At 43.6% G+C, this 14,400-nt stretch overlaps 1 protein-coding gene across 20 annotated transcripts in view; it reads left to right on the top strand.

The window, feature by feature from the left end:
• Positions 1 to 14,400, top strand: part of CLASRP (CLK4 associating serine/arginine rich protein) — a 739,455-nt gene that overhangs the window by 149,235 nt on the left and 575,820 nt on the right. For all 20 annotated transcript variants that reach the window (XM_078660953.1, XM_078660959.1, XM_078660947.1 and 17 more), the window contains one exon: positions 2,532 to 2,611. In XM_078660953.1, coding sequence (XP_078517079.1) covers positions 2,532 to 2,611 — 80 coding nt within the window. The remainder of the gene's footprint in view (positions 1 to 2,531; positions 2,612 to 14,400) is intronic.

The raw sequence follows: 14,400 nt of genomic DNA, 5'->3' as shown, positions 1-14,400 counted from the left end.
ATTGGGTACAGCCGATTCGAGATACACTTAAGGGTCAGGACACTGGCACGGAGGGCAGATCAGCAGGCCACAGCTCACTCGGAGTTGAAAAACCAATAGCATCAGTCACAAAACATGGGGGTGACTATACAAAAGAGCAATTTCCTAACATTAAATACAAGACTCTAAAACATTTTAAATACCTCACTATGCAGAATCAGTGAGGTACAGGCCCTTAGTACAGGGGAACCATACCTACATATATGCAAGGACAGGGTGGTTATGAGAAATAACCCACATTTCCTCTTTAAAGTCGTCTTAACATTTTTTTCACATTAACTAGTCCATCCAGGTACCAGGGTATTTGCAGCATTGGAAGAAGGAAGCTGAGAGGGCCTTACACACCCTGGATATAAGGAGGGAAATCATGTACTACTTACAGGAAATACAACCAATCAGAAAGGGGACACAGTTCATAGTGTCCTTAGCACCAGCTACCATGGTCTCACCCAGATCCAAGGCTACCATTGAATTGTAAGCGCAAACTGATGCGCTTGCAGTGTAGACATGCTACAAATTAGCAGGAGTAACATTGGGAGAGAGGTAGCAGGAGTAGCATTGGGATATAGATAACTTAAGACTGGAACTATGTTGCTATCAATCTCATTAGCACTGGCAACAAATCGCTAAAGTTGCTTGTAGCAAGATGCTGAAAGTGGATAGGCATCCTTGACACCGATTCATCAAGAGTCGGTCAGAACACCAACTACTAAAGAAAAAAAGGTAAAACGTCACTACCTTCCCATTCTATCTTTCTTTTGCCTAGCCAAATATTGGAAGCATACATTATACACCAACTCAGCCAGTGCATGAAAGCACAAAATATCCTCTGCAACAGTCATTTAAGTTTCCAGCCAAGAAGGAAACCTGACCAGAACTTATGGTCTGCTGTTCTTTCGAGGTGATCCTTTTAATTGATCTTAGACTGCATGTTGGAATTGGCATCACCACTAAAACAATCAAACCTCTTCTACGGGTTTTCCCTTTCTCTACTCCTTCAATACTGAGACAGTTTCGGATCCCTACATTTTCAAACATGCGCAGATAACACTCAGATCCACATGTGACTTAGAAAGAACTTGGAACACCGTTCTACGATATCAGGTGGTCTCTTGCACATATTCATCTGGATGAAAGTTTCTTATGCCTAAACCTATCCAAAATGGAGGTTGTGGTCATAGGAAAACATAACATCTATTACTTAGATTTGTCTGGCCTCCTGTCTGTATCCCAGTTTAAAAGACTGAAATTTGAACCTCCAGAAAATACAGAACCTTTCGAAGCCGTTCTAAGGAAACTGTTGCCCAGCGTCGGTGCAGGGGGGAAAAAATCACCATCAGCTGTCCGCATTTCCCAGGGCTCGGGGAAGGGCTGTTGCCTGCAGCACTGTGTAATGAGTCTCCTTATCCCTGGCCCTGCCATTGCACTAGAGAAACCTGTGTGTTACTAGTTACCTCCATTAGAACTCAGACTTCCTCTGTCTCATCTCCTGATTGTAAGAAGTCTGAAAGATATCAAGATGAGCCGTTTTCTTTTTTTAAATCGCCATGTCCCACATGAGTGGCTGCACAGAAATCCACATTTGAAACCCGTCTAAAATACTGCATTTGTCCCCTTCCCTCAAGTTTGTGTCCCTGGGTCTGTGGGCTCACCTGGTGTGGAAAATATCTACCTGTGCCCTGCACTGTGAGCTTTTTAAGTAATGTTTACAAAAGTGCAGGGATTCCAGTGGCAGGGCACCTCCATTAGCCTTTTTACCCCAAGATGAAGGACTCCCATCATCTGTGCCTGTTCCCAGCACAGGATACCTTCACAGACCAACTATTTTGTGACTTCTGCACATTGTATTGCAGTCTCCAGATCCGCTGGTACCTTTCGCTTCAGCAAGTGGGAACTGTCCCAGATGGCTTCTGAACTGTATTTGATGAGAGCTGAGCTTGCTCCTTGTGTTTTTCAGTGTTGGGCCCAGAAACTGTTTGCCATCACAGACCCAGTATTCGTGAGCACAACTAAAATAACATATAGACTTAACGTTATAGAAATGTGAGCACTTGTGCACGCTGGGAAGTGGCTAGAGAGTTTTGATTTTGTTTGCTGCTCTTCATTTTATTGTGTAAATCTATGTCTTTTTTTTTTTAAATGCTAAGTAAGGGACTGAGTGGCCATTAATATGCGATATTGAGAATTGTGTTTTATGTTCTGAATTTCCTGTCAACATTACCACCCAAGACTGGGGTTAAAGAAGACTATTGGTAATGCAACATGGAGTTCAGTAGTGTAGATGCCCCAAGGCTCTACTGGTATATGGCTCCAACTGTCACAGTGAGAGTATGGTTACCTTAGTTTGCCGTGGAACCATTTGAACTGGGTCTCAGGGTTTGAGAAAAGACAAACGTTTAATTGTCAGTGGGTTAATCATATGGTATATTTCATGTTTCCGTAATGAAAGCATTCCTCCATGTATTGATGGTCATTGCTTTCTTTTCTTGCAGATCTTCAGAACAGGAGTCTGATGAAAGAAAGTGCAACTATGAACGATATAGGGGCTTGGTGCAGAATGACTTTGCTGGCAGTAAGTTGCCCTTAATTCTTGTATGCAGTGTTAAAGAGAAGAAAATGATACAGTTAATGTGTCCTATTGTATTTATATAGTTTCTTTTGCTGCAGAGCTTTCAAATGGTAAAGAGTACAAAGATCTCTGTAAGAGGGTCAAGAGCTTTATGAATGTGGAACAATAAATTCTCAGTTACCAATACAACCTCTACAATGGTTCAAAAGGATTCATGAATCTTCCCTGGATCCTTGGAAATAGGTATTGGTGTATCTGGCTCACCCAGATTGACTCATTCATTTTCAGGTACTAAGAATTCCAGAAAGCGTAAAATATGGAAATATTGAAATGTAACACTGCATCTGTGGCTCTTTAGATCAACTTGGATGAACTCTATTTCAAATTATTTCATACAAATCGAAGATTTAAAAAATAAATACATGGTTTGCAGAAAGTCCCATCTATGTGTTCGTGGATGGTTTGTGAACCTGTGAAGAGATGCCCTTTCATAATACTGTGTCCATTGGTTGATCTGCGAATCCTCAAACATCAAATAACAAATTAAGAGCCATCTGATGGGTGCACACTCTACATTTTTGAAAAATTAGTTAGTAGCCTACAGAACACGAGCTCACACTTTGGAGTGCACCATTCCACTTTTTACCCAGACACTGAGAGAGGCAAGTTTCTGGTGCATCCAAAATGTCGGGACAGCAAATTGCACATATCTAGCGCTAGGTTCTCCAGTCAAGGCCGGTTATCTCTTGTCGTACTTCCAAGTGGAGTGATTAAACACCTATCAACTATGCACCCACATGAGTACTCTGGAGTTCAACTGGAAGCTGTGGATGAAGAAGAAAAGCAGAGATTGCAGATGTTCTGCACATATGCAACAAATGTAAAGAAAAAGAAAATGTTCTGGAGAAATGAACGAATTGATCTTGTCTCATGCATTGAGTCATCACTTAAATAATACCACCAAGCCTCTTAACAAATTTGAAGAATTGAAGAGTGCAATAAAAACAGTTCAGAAAAATAGTTTTCAAAAAAGCTTAAAGCTAACAAAGCTAAATAAATAAAAAATAAAATAAAGTTTAGCATAAGAATACAAAACAAAACAAAAAAAGATTCTACTTGATGCAACATAGTGAAAAATATCACCTCACTACTGGAGTCAGTTGCTTCCTGCGTTTTCTTAGTTTCTTAATGCCAGACTTCACAGGAGGACTCTTTCGAAATGTTTCGGAGGATTAGTGGTGCGGGTTCGTGGGCAACTGTGATCACTGAATTTTGGGCAACTGTGATCACTGAATCATTCTATCTGGGGCTTCTATCCAACCATTCCTATGAATGTACTGATCACATATTCTGTTAGTTCTATTTCACCTAGATATCCCATCACAGACGTTTGTGAGATAAGTCTCTCCCTTTAGCTGGAGCTTACACATGGATCACCCCTAGGTTCCAGGGATTTGGTCCAAAAAAATAGGTACTGTACAACATTATTCATTTAGAGAAGTGGGCATTCTATCTGGACCTAAAGTAATTCCTCCTAGTATTCTGAACAAACTCTCTCCTTATTTAACGGATAATATAGCAACAGTCTAATATTTAATCAAACGTAGAAAGACCAGTTCCAGACTTCTATCATTTGAAAGTCAAGCAATCTGGAACAGGCTCATAGGGAGAAACCTCTAGATCATTGCAGTGCATCCTCCAGCTGTGCAGTATGCAGAAGCCATCTTATTCAGAATATCATTCAAGAAAATCATGAGTTGATTCTTCACGACGTAGTTCTGCCATATATATCTCATGATGGGGTTTTCCTCAATGAGACCTCTTAGCAGATGTAGAAAATCAAAAAAATAGCAAACTTCACCGCCAGATACTATCCCCCAATGATAGAGAATCTCCTATTGATAACTTGGTCATGGATGTTTCTTTAAGCTTTTTTCCTGGTACACCTGAGAACATCAGCCATAATCATTTAGACCTACAGCAGAGCCAGGATTGTCTTCATTGCTTTGGAGTGAGCACGTCAGTGGTGGTTTACTGACCTTCTGCACCCGTGGGAAAAGCCTCAAAGAGGGCTGCCAAACAGACCTGATTTCCTTCACCAATTTGAGAGGCCAATCCTGCCTCTCAACCTTCTACTGTTGAACTTAGCGGCCTGGCTGTTGAACTATGATATGGTTATCTAAATCTGTCCCAAGAGACTGTGCATTTTGAAGGACACTAAACGTCATTCAAATCACATATCATACTCTTATAAAATGAAGAGATCTCTTCCTCTGGTGTATTCAAAACAGCTTTGATCCATTCAGATGACAAGAGGTAGTACTTCCCTACTGTTTCCACTTGACAAGATCTGGATTGCACTTTTTTTCACTTAAGGTTAATCTTGCAACTTTTACTGCCTATACAAAAATGTTCGTCACAAACGTTTCTTAAGCATGCCCATGATGAAAGATTTCCTAGACTACATGTCTACGACTTGCTATATGAGGAATTTTCTAATGTCCTTTTTCTGAATGAGACATGGCTGTCAGAAGACATGGTGGCTGAGCCAGGCCTGGCACTCCTCCCTGGGTTTTAGCATTGTGACTCTCAATAGAGAAGCTAGAGGGAGATGTAGCGCTGTTATTTTGAAATCTTGCTTTGCCTGCACTTTTGTTAAAGTTCCCCTGATAGGCTGCTAGTGCGCACGCTTCGGGATCTCTTTTAACGCCAGTTGTACCTACTGATTTATCGTCCAGCCGGACATTCGAATGAGTTCAGGACTGTGCTTATTGACGCAGTTAGTTCCCTGGCTATGAGATCTGCCAATTTCAGTGTCATTGGTGACTTGAATCTGCATCTTGACAACCCCCTTGACTCAGAAGTGGGCAATTTCTCTGCTGGCTTAGCGGCTTGTGAGTTGTTTCAGCTGGTTCAAGGCCCTATACACTAGGCTGGTCATCTGCTAGATTCAGTCTTTTCTAACCTCCCTTCTCTCGCAGTCACTACCCCCATCCCAATGTGCTGGTCTGATCATTACCTGATCCCCATGACACTCTCGGGGGTCGAGCCCCCTCAAAGAGTGCCCCAGAAATTCGCTCTTAAACACCCCTGGCATAAGTTAAACTTTGACCAGTTCCAAGCTCTTCTCTCTATGAATACACCCAGCCTGCCGGATGATCCAGATGCTGTTGACAGAGCGATGGTGGACTGGATCCTCCACCCTCTGGACACACTTATTCCTGTTAAACGGTCCAAGTGTAGTAACACCAAATCTAGTCTTTGGTATTATGACAGGCTCTCTACCTTGCGTAAAGCCTGTAAGAAGTTGGAGCGCACGTGGAGACAAGATTATTACCCTACTCTGAAAGGGTGCTACCAGGAGGCCACTAAGAAATACCATCGGGCTATCCAGAAAGGGCGTGCAGCCTATTATGCAGGCGAGATTAGGAGCAGCAGTAACCCCACTAAGAGTATTTTGTCCATACTCAAAGATCTTAAATCAGCTGGGGCATCTACAGCGCCCTCTATCTCGTCAAACGAGCAGTGTGAGGCTCTTGCCACCTTCTTTGTCAACAAGGTGGAAAACATCTATAAAACCTTTCCTCCAATGGATAAGGGCCCCAGCCCGTTGGGAGACCCCACCCCACTCACACGTTTGCCACCTTCCTGTCGATTTCCGAGGATGTGCTGCACTCACTAAGCAGCAAGATCAAATCCGGCTCTCCTGCTAATCCTATGAAGCCTGACCAATTTTTAAAACTGCTACCTGTGCTTCTTACACCCCTGGGCCAGGTGATCAACATGTCCCTGTCTATGGCAGTTGTTCCCAGGACTTCGAAGCAGGCGAGGGTTGTCCCCTTGCTGAACAAACCTTCCCTCGACTCAGCCAAACCAGAAAACTTTCTTCCTATTTCTCTCCTGCCAGGGGCTTCTAAGATCTCTGAGGCCTACATAGGTCTCCATCCTGATAGGCTTCTTGGAAGAGAATGACATAATTGATCCCTCGCTGAACGGCTTTAGCCCGGGCCACAGCACGAAATCGGCTCTTCGAGCGGTGACTGAACATCTGAGGGCTGCACTGGATGAGAGTCGTTTGTCGGCACTGATTTTGTTCAATCTCAGTGCCGCGTTCGACACAGCCTCTCACCAGCTCTTACTGCAAAGGCTGGAGGAGGTAGGCATTGTGGGCCCTTCATTGGCCTGGTTTGCCTCTTTTCTTTCTGAGAGGACCTTCCAGGTAGTGCCCCCCCCCCCCCTTTTTACCGCCACGGTCCATACCATCAAACAGGGTGTGCCAAAGGGGTCTGCTCTGAGCCCAACACTTTTCAACTTGTATGTCCAACCACTAGCAGCGGTGGCCAGGAGTAGAGGGCTCACAATAGTATCATATGCAGATGATACGCAGTTGGTTGTTGCACTCTCCGATGACTTTGAGCGGGAGGCTCATACGTTTCGGAGCGATCTTACTGCTGTTGCGGGGTGGATGACTGCCAACTGCCTGCAGCTCATTGCCAGCAAGTCTGAGGTCTTGCTGGTAGGGAAAGATCCTGAGCTGTGGAGCGAACACTGGTGGCCGGCTGCTACTCTGGGTTGTGCACCCGCCCCCAAACAGGTGGCAAGAAATCTAGGATTTTGGGTTGACTCAGCTTTCAGGTCCAAACTAAGAAGGTGGCAGGGATGTGTTTCAGCATACTACGGGCTCAAACCTATATTTGGCTTTTTTTGACCCATCCATCAGGCAGGTGATTATCCAGGCCTCAGTCCTGTAAAGACTGGATTACGCTAGCTCCCTCTACCTGGGGGCTAACCAGTCTGAGATTGTGAGACTGCAGAGGGTACAAAACACAGCTGCCAGAACTCTCCTTGGTCTGCCTAGAACCTGCCCCACCTCTGGCGCTATCCGTCGGCTTCATTGGCTGTTGGTGGCCAGATGAGTGGAGTTCCAGTCTCTCTGCACTGCATTTAAGATCTTGAATTTCTCCTCTCCAGTCGTCCTGGCCAATATGCTCTCATCATACACCCCTACTCGCCAACTCAGCTCGATAGCTCATCACCTGGCGGTTGTTCCCCGGGTAAGGAGGGCACGAGCTGGTGGTCGATCTTTCCGCTTACTGGCAGCTAAACTCTGGAACCCACATCCTATCCACATCCGTAGAATTGATAACTACTTAGCTTTCCGCAAGGCTGTTAAGACCCACCTTTTTTCTTCAATTTAGGCCTCCTTTCTGTCACCTGCCTCCCTTCCATTTGCTATCCGCGCCAGGACGCCCCTTTGCTGGGGCAGCTGTGTGCACTATAAAACCTCATAACATAACATAAAATGTTTTTTACCTTGTTAGATATCCTGAAACCAACTTGGGAACTTTACATAGTACTCTGTAAAATAAAGGAGACTCTTTTGATACAATACTTAAGTTATTGTTGCAACATCTAACTTGGTTGGCTGTGCTTCTGATAGTTATGACGTCTGTATACGGAGTTGGTGAGATTCGTGCCTTGTGCATCCAGGGACCCTGTTCTGTGTTTCATAGAAATAAAGTCAGTCTATTTCATTGCCATATTTTTTCAAAATACATCTTCATCAGCAGAGTGAGCCCTTTAGACTTTGGATATAAAAAAGGTGTTGTAATTCTGTTTCGAAAAAACTAAATATCTTCGGCAGTATGATCATTTATTTTTGGACAATGGGACCATTACAATGAAATTAGCTGTTTCCAATTGTAGGAAGCTGGCTTTCTATATAGCGTACCAAAATGAGGTGCACTGTGCAGAGAGTCCAGGTATCCCTTATTAGTGTATAGGGGCTTGCTCTAGCCATCCCAAGGTACTCTGTTAGTGGTAGTGTGGTCGAGCAACCGTAGGCCTATCATAGGGGAGTGTTAGGCATTTGTTACATACACAAAGTCAATGAATGAGACACACACTCAAAGCCAATGAATGAGACACACACTCAATAAGAAAATCCGACACAAATTTAGAAAAATTAAATTGATTTTTATATTAGTTTCGACAGAAATATCTGAGTTTAGGTAAGTACTTTTCGAGTTAGCTGTATTTTCTCTGTTTCTGAAAATCGCTATCAGATTTTAGGCATGTGCCTTAATGTTATCCTATGTGAGAAACTTACACTACATAGGGGTACTTGCAGCCGAGTTACAGGGTTGTTCGTCTGGAATTAAGGCAAGTAGGGGTCACAGTCCTTAGATCCACCAGCAGTTTTGGTTTACCTGTCCTGGTCTATCCTTGTGCAGAGGTGCTGGTTGCAAGTGTAGCCTTGAGCGCTGCCACTGTAGCCTATGGAGAAATCCTGTAACAGAAAAATGCTGCAAATGGGGACTTGGGGAACTAATGTGTTGGAACCCAAAGGGTGGCTTGATGCTTGAAAAGTCTCTGAGACAAGGGTGCACTGGTTGTAGGCTAAGACTCGGGCTGTGGGGCTCGGGTGATGAGGTGTTTTGTCCGACGCGTTGCTTGCATTGGAGGCTCTCACTTTTGGGGTCGACCTGGAGATGGGGACACAACAGGACAGTGGGACCACTCTCGCTGATGGCCTCCCCGGTTGCTGATGTCCCATGTCAGTCCAGGCGGTGTTGGTGTCTAGACAGGACACTGAGCAAGTCCTGGCTGCTGCATGGGGTCCATCACCCCGGTTATTGGTGCAGGGTGGCTCCTGGGGGTCCTGGCATCTCCAAACTTGGTGAGGAGACGGATCTGACCTCCTGGAGCACAGTGACCTCCTCCTGTGCATCTGCTGTGTAGGTGGACCAGGTGGTCAGCAGCAGATCAGTGAACTTGGCATTGTGGTCGGTGGCTCTAGGGAAGTAGGTCCTCAACTTCAAGGGAGATGCTGGCGGGTTGGCGAAGTGCTGGCAGCCCTCCGAGGTTTTTGGAGGATGCATAGCTGGAGGACGAGTCATGTCTGTGCATTTTTAGAGACAGGAGCAGGCCGGCAAGGTTTGCCAAATCCTCAGTCCATGCATCTTAAGTTATTCGACTATTCTTTGTCCTTCTTTAGTCAGGTGAATCTGTGTTCCGTGTGTCAGGGTCACCTAAATACTGAATTTAGGAGCACTATGGGAGTCTGGTGCAGTAGCCAATGTGCTACTTACCCTTGGGGTCACTACACCTCCCTATATGACCATTTCCTGTGGGGAGTGGGCATAACCTTGTCCCAGAGTTCCTAATTCCAGCAAAAGCAAGATAGTGTAATCCTTCTTTCGTGAAGCTCATCTGGCAGACCACCTTAGGGGTGTGACTAACCTGGTGGTGTAACACGCCTCCTTGCATAGCTAACTTCCCACCTGTCCCGGTGCCAAATGTACCTCCGGGCAGAGGGTTGTAGCTCCTAGGTCTAGGGGAAGCCAGGGTTGCATATCAAAGACATAAGGGGCTTTGATGCCACCTGGCCTTGATATGCTAAATCTTTAGCCAACCTGCTGAAGGAGGTGTGAAAAACTTCCTCTGGAGCAGGCCTTGTTTCTGGCCTCAGATAGTGGCTCTCACCTGCAGGGGATCAGAAACACATCTGTGGTGGCAGACTGGATGAAACCAGTGAGCCAGAACACCAAATAGTGGTAGGTTTCTCAGGGGCACTGCTAATGTGCCCTCTGTATGAATGTCATAATAAATCTTGTACTGATAACAGTACATGTTTAATGCAGGCATGTCTTTTTTGATACCAAACACCATATTTTTCAATGCAGCTTTCGTGTAGATAGCAAACTCGAAACGATCAGTGCAAAGTACATGCAATCAAGATGGCTTCCCTGTTCACTTGCACTGTCTAGCAATTGGACTAGACAGCACAGGGGCATATCTGCTCCTGCAGATACGCTCTCCATGTAATATAATGCACCCTGCCTTAGGGCTACAAAGCCTGCTGTAGGGCTAACATATATATTACATGCAGTGACTTTGGCATGGGACATGAGTGTGCCATGTCGTGTTTTCATTCATGCTCACGGTTTGTACCATGACACGCAGGCTGCATGTAGTTTGTATGGGGGGCATAATGCATGCTGCAGCCCTTAGGGACTCCCTGTGGTACCCATGACCTAGGTACCAGGGGTACCACTTACTAGGGACTTATAGTGGTGCCAACGTGTGTGTCAATTGTGTGACAATTTGAACATTTTACCTTGTTTTAGGGAAAGAACACTGCCACTCTGGCCTTGTTAGTAGGGTCCCAGTGCACATCAGTTGAAAAACATCATTACTAGTGGCAAAAAATGAAGGTGACCATGACAAAGGGGCACTTCCCTACACCAGTAAATCGATTTCTAGGAGAATAGTGTCTTGTGTTCTATGTGCCCTTTGGTAACAAAGTAAAACTCTTTAGAACAGTCCCAAAGATCATTTTACAAGGGACAAAAGCGCTATAAAGGCTTTTCTGAGATGTGTCCCCATCTAAGATGTATGCAAAGCTGCCAACTGGAGGTCTGTCCATACCTTTGCAAGACACAGTCTTGAATCAGACTTTATGGCTCAGATCCAGGTAGGCCAGGGTTGCTTATGACCTGTTTCGATAGACAACATTATCACTTCTTCATTCATCCACTTCTTGTTTGGGATTGTCATTGCTATTGTGTTCTTATAACTATTTGAGTATCCCATGGAGGAGAGTAAAAGTTACTTAGGTAATCTAGTTCTCCTACAGGGTTTCCTCGTTAAAGTTATAAGCAACCCTCCCATCTCACTGGTTGAATCAACAAGGAATCTCTCTCATTATACCCAGAATCTAACGTTCTCTATAAAAGCAAACTTGCCTACTGATACTGCCAGAGGATAATGGGGTTCTTGAAAACGGTAATCCTTTAAAGGAGCAGTGCTATTTTTTTTTAATTCTATAGGTTCTGCAGCATTTCTGTCTACGTTGTCCTACTTATTTCTTGATTTCATTTAAAAAAAGATTTGTGAAAGAATATCTTGGGCCCTGTCTTTATGTTGATTAGATTATTGTTTAAAAGTACGTTTTATTTCCTATTTGAAAGAAAATGAAAATTTGGACCTCATAGTGTTCTTTCAGGCTGAAAAAGCTTTTAATTTAGATTTTCTAATGAAAGGATATATAATATAAAGATTACGCAATGCAGGTTGCCACTGTGTAGTTCTAGTATGGTCAGAGTTTCCATAGGAAGAACATTTTAGTTTCACTAATTACTTAGCTGCTGTTTGGCAAACAAAAATTCATCCACCTTCGCTCCTCCCTGCAAAGTATCAAGCCAATCTGCCAAACAGGGGCCAAGAAAAAAGGGGGTCACAAAATATTGATTTACCATATTCATTTTCATAGAAAACTTCAGTTGCCGTGCAAAAAAAAATGTGTGAATGGAATTAAACCAAAATTGGAAAAAGTTAAAACTTTGCTCTAATTATTCTGTTTACAGTTTGGTGTAAATCCATTAAACCTTTTTCACCTAATTTACGTTTAAAGAGAGGCTTGGATTGGGTATGAAGGTGTTAAATGAGAGCACATCTGGAAAGCAACAGCCCAGATACACCTAAATAGCTGCATTATAAGAGACTAGTCAATCCTGATTCGCTGGGAGGACGTAGACCCTATCTCTTGAAAATGAAAGAAAACAAATGTAGACGGGAGCAGAATGAGCACACTGTGACGCCGAATGTTGCATTGACTTTTCCTCCCATAGGGTAACATTGCAGCTTACAGAAATTAAACTGTCAACTTTTTGATCTGAGAAGAATTCATATTTGATAACATACTTACCTGAACGATTTTCTTCTGATGCCTAAACCTATTAAAAGATACTTGCTATATTTTAAATTGGTTTGGATCTCCTACTTGAGTCGGGTGTGGAATTTAACTGCTGTGTGTGTGTGTTTGCAGATGTCTTGCACTCCTCTCGGTTAAGCTTAAGGCTGCTAAAACACACTAACCCCTAATAGAGCACCTTGGGATTGCTAGAGCAAGCCTCTGTCTGCTCATAAGGAAAGTTCTGGACTCTTTACACAGTATATCAGCTTTTTGATATATCACATAAAGAACGCGATTCCTACAATCAGGTAGCCCACCCTCGGGGTGGAGCTAGCCTGATCAGGAATACTCCTCTCTACTAGATAATTTTCCTACCTTTTCGGTTGCCAAATGGATCCTGGGCAGGGGGTGGTATTTCTCTTGTCTGGGGGAAGCCTGGGTCGCATATCAAAGACGAAAGAGGCCTTTGAAACCTCCAGCCTTGATATGCTGATTACTTATCCATCCTGCTTGGAGAGGGCTACAACACCTCCAGCCAGAACAGGTATTGTTTCTGCCCTCGAAGAGCGTGGGCTCTCACCTGCAGAGAGTCAGAAGCTGTCTGTTGTAGTAGGCTGGTCTACATCCGTCAGCAAGTACACTAGGGATCAGTACGTTTTCAGGGGGCAACTCAAGGTGCCCTCTGGGTGCATGTTTTAATAAATCCATCACTGGAATCATTATGGACTTATTAACATGAGATGTTTGATACCAGACATCTGTAGTTTCAGTGAAGCCATCATATTGCTGGGGATCTCTTAATCACCAGTGCCAGTACATATACTCAAGATGGCTTCTCTGTTCACTGGCAGTGTCCAGGAATCGACATGGACATCACAGAGACATATCTGCTCATGCAGATATGTTTTCACGTGTAATGCAATGCACCCTGCCTCTGGGCTGTAAGGCCTGCTGTAGAGGTGACTTATTTATATTAAATGCAGTGTCTGTTGGCATGGCACACAGGATGTGTTCCATGCAGTCTTCACTTTTCTGTGCACCATGTCACACAGCCTGCAATGGCAGTTTGCATGATTGTGGTAAGGGGTCTCTTAGTGTGGCACAATACATGCTGCCGCCCTTAGGGACCCTCTTTAGGCTCCCTGCCCTAGGTACCTGGGGTGCCATTTACTAAGGATTTACAGGGGTGCTGAAAGTATTGTCAACTGGGGCAACACTTGTACAGTTTTAGGGAAAGAAATCAATCTGGCACTGGGAACCTAGATAGCAGGAATGCAGTGCACTTCTGTCAAAATTGCATCAATTTGCGGGCAAAAGGTGGGAGTGACCATGTCAAAAAGGGAAACTTCCCTACACCTAGAAATTATGGCTACTGTATTAGAGAGCTCAATGAGTTCTCAAATATACTTCTCATCAATGTTAGTAAAGTATTCTGTTTTGCCGATTGATATTTACTCCCAAAATCAGTAGTAACCTGCCAGTTAACTCCATAGTGACCAACTTCAGCCTTACCACAAAGGGTAGGATTTCAAATTTGTCTTTCAAGTTTAATAAGTGTAAAAGTATGCTACTTTAACTTACCTTGATATATTTAGTAGCAATAGATTGTTCTTATCTTGTTTTTGTTAGTTAGTTAATCTGTTTCTTGCTGTTAACTTTTTCTCTCCATTCGCCTAACTGTATTTCCTATGGAAGTTCATTAAGATAATTTTATTACAGCTCTTTATGGATTTTTGTATTCACAGTGCGGTAAAGCTGTGATTGCATTTTTAGAACTAAAAAAGAAATATAGGATGAATATACTTTCAACAGTTCTTACTTTAGCTAATCTGTTAGCACTTGAGCTAACCACGAAACCATGCAGTTGATGAATGTGCCAGCTACCTTCTCTAATGGTTGCCACAGTATTGAATCAGACCGATAGAGATTGCTCATGTTATGTTATGTTGATTGCCCTAGTCAATTGCATAGGTTTCTCTTTCAAAGCCATAAAGGCAAGAATTAGGCCAGTGGAAAACTTGTATACTTCCATGGCTTCCTAAAACAATATACATAAACTACACATATATCTATATATAACCTTTTACAGCAGTAT

The sequence above is a fragment of the Lissotriton helveticus genome, chromosome 9, assembly GCF_964261635.1.
Source record: "Lissotriton helveticus chromosome 9, aLisHel1.1, whole genome shotgun sequence".
Taxonomy (NCBI): Eukaryota; Metazoa; Chordata; class Amphibia; order Caudata; family Salamandridae; genus Lissotriton; species Lissotriton helveticus.
The sequence above is the reverse complement of the archived record's forward strand: the minus strand, read 5'-3'. Positions and strand labels throughout refer to the sequence as shown.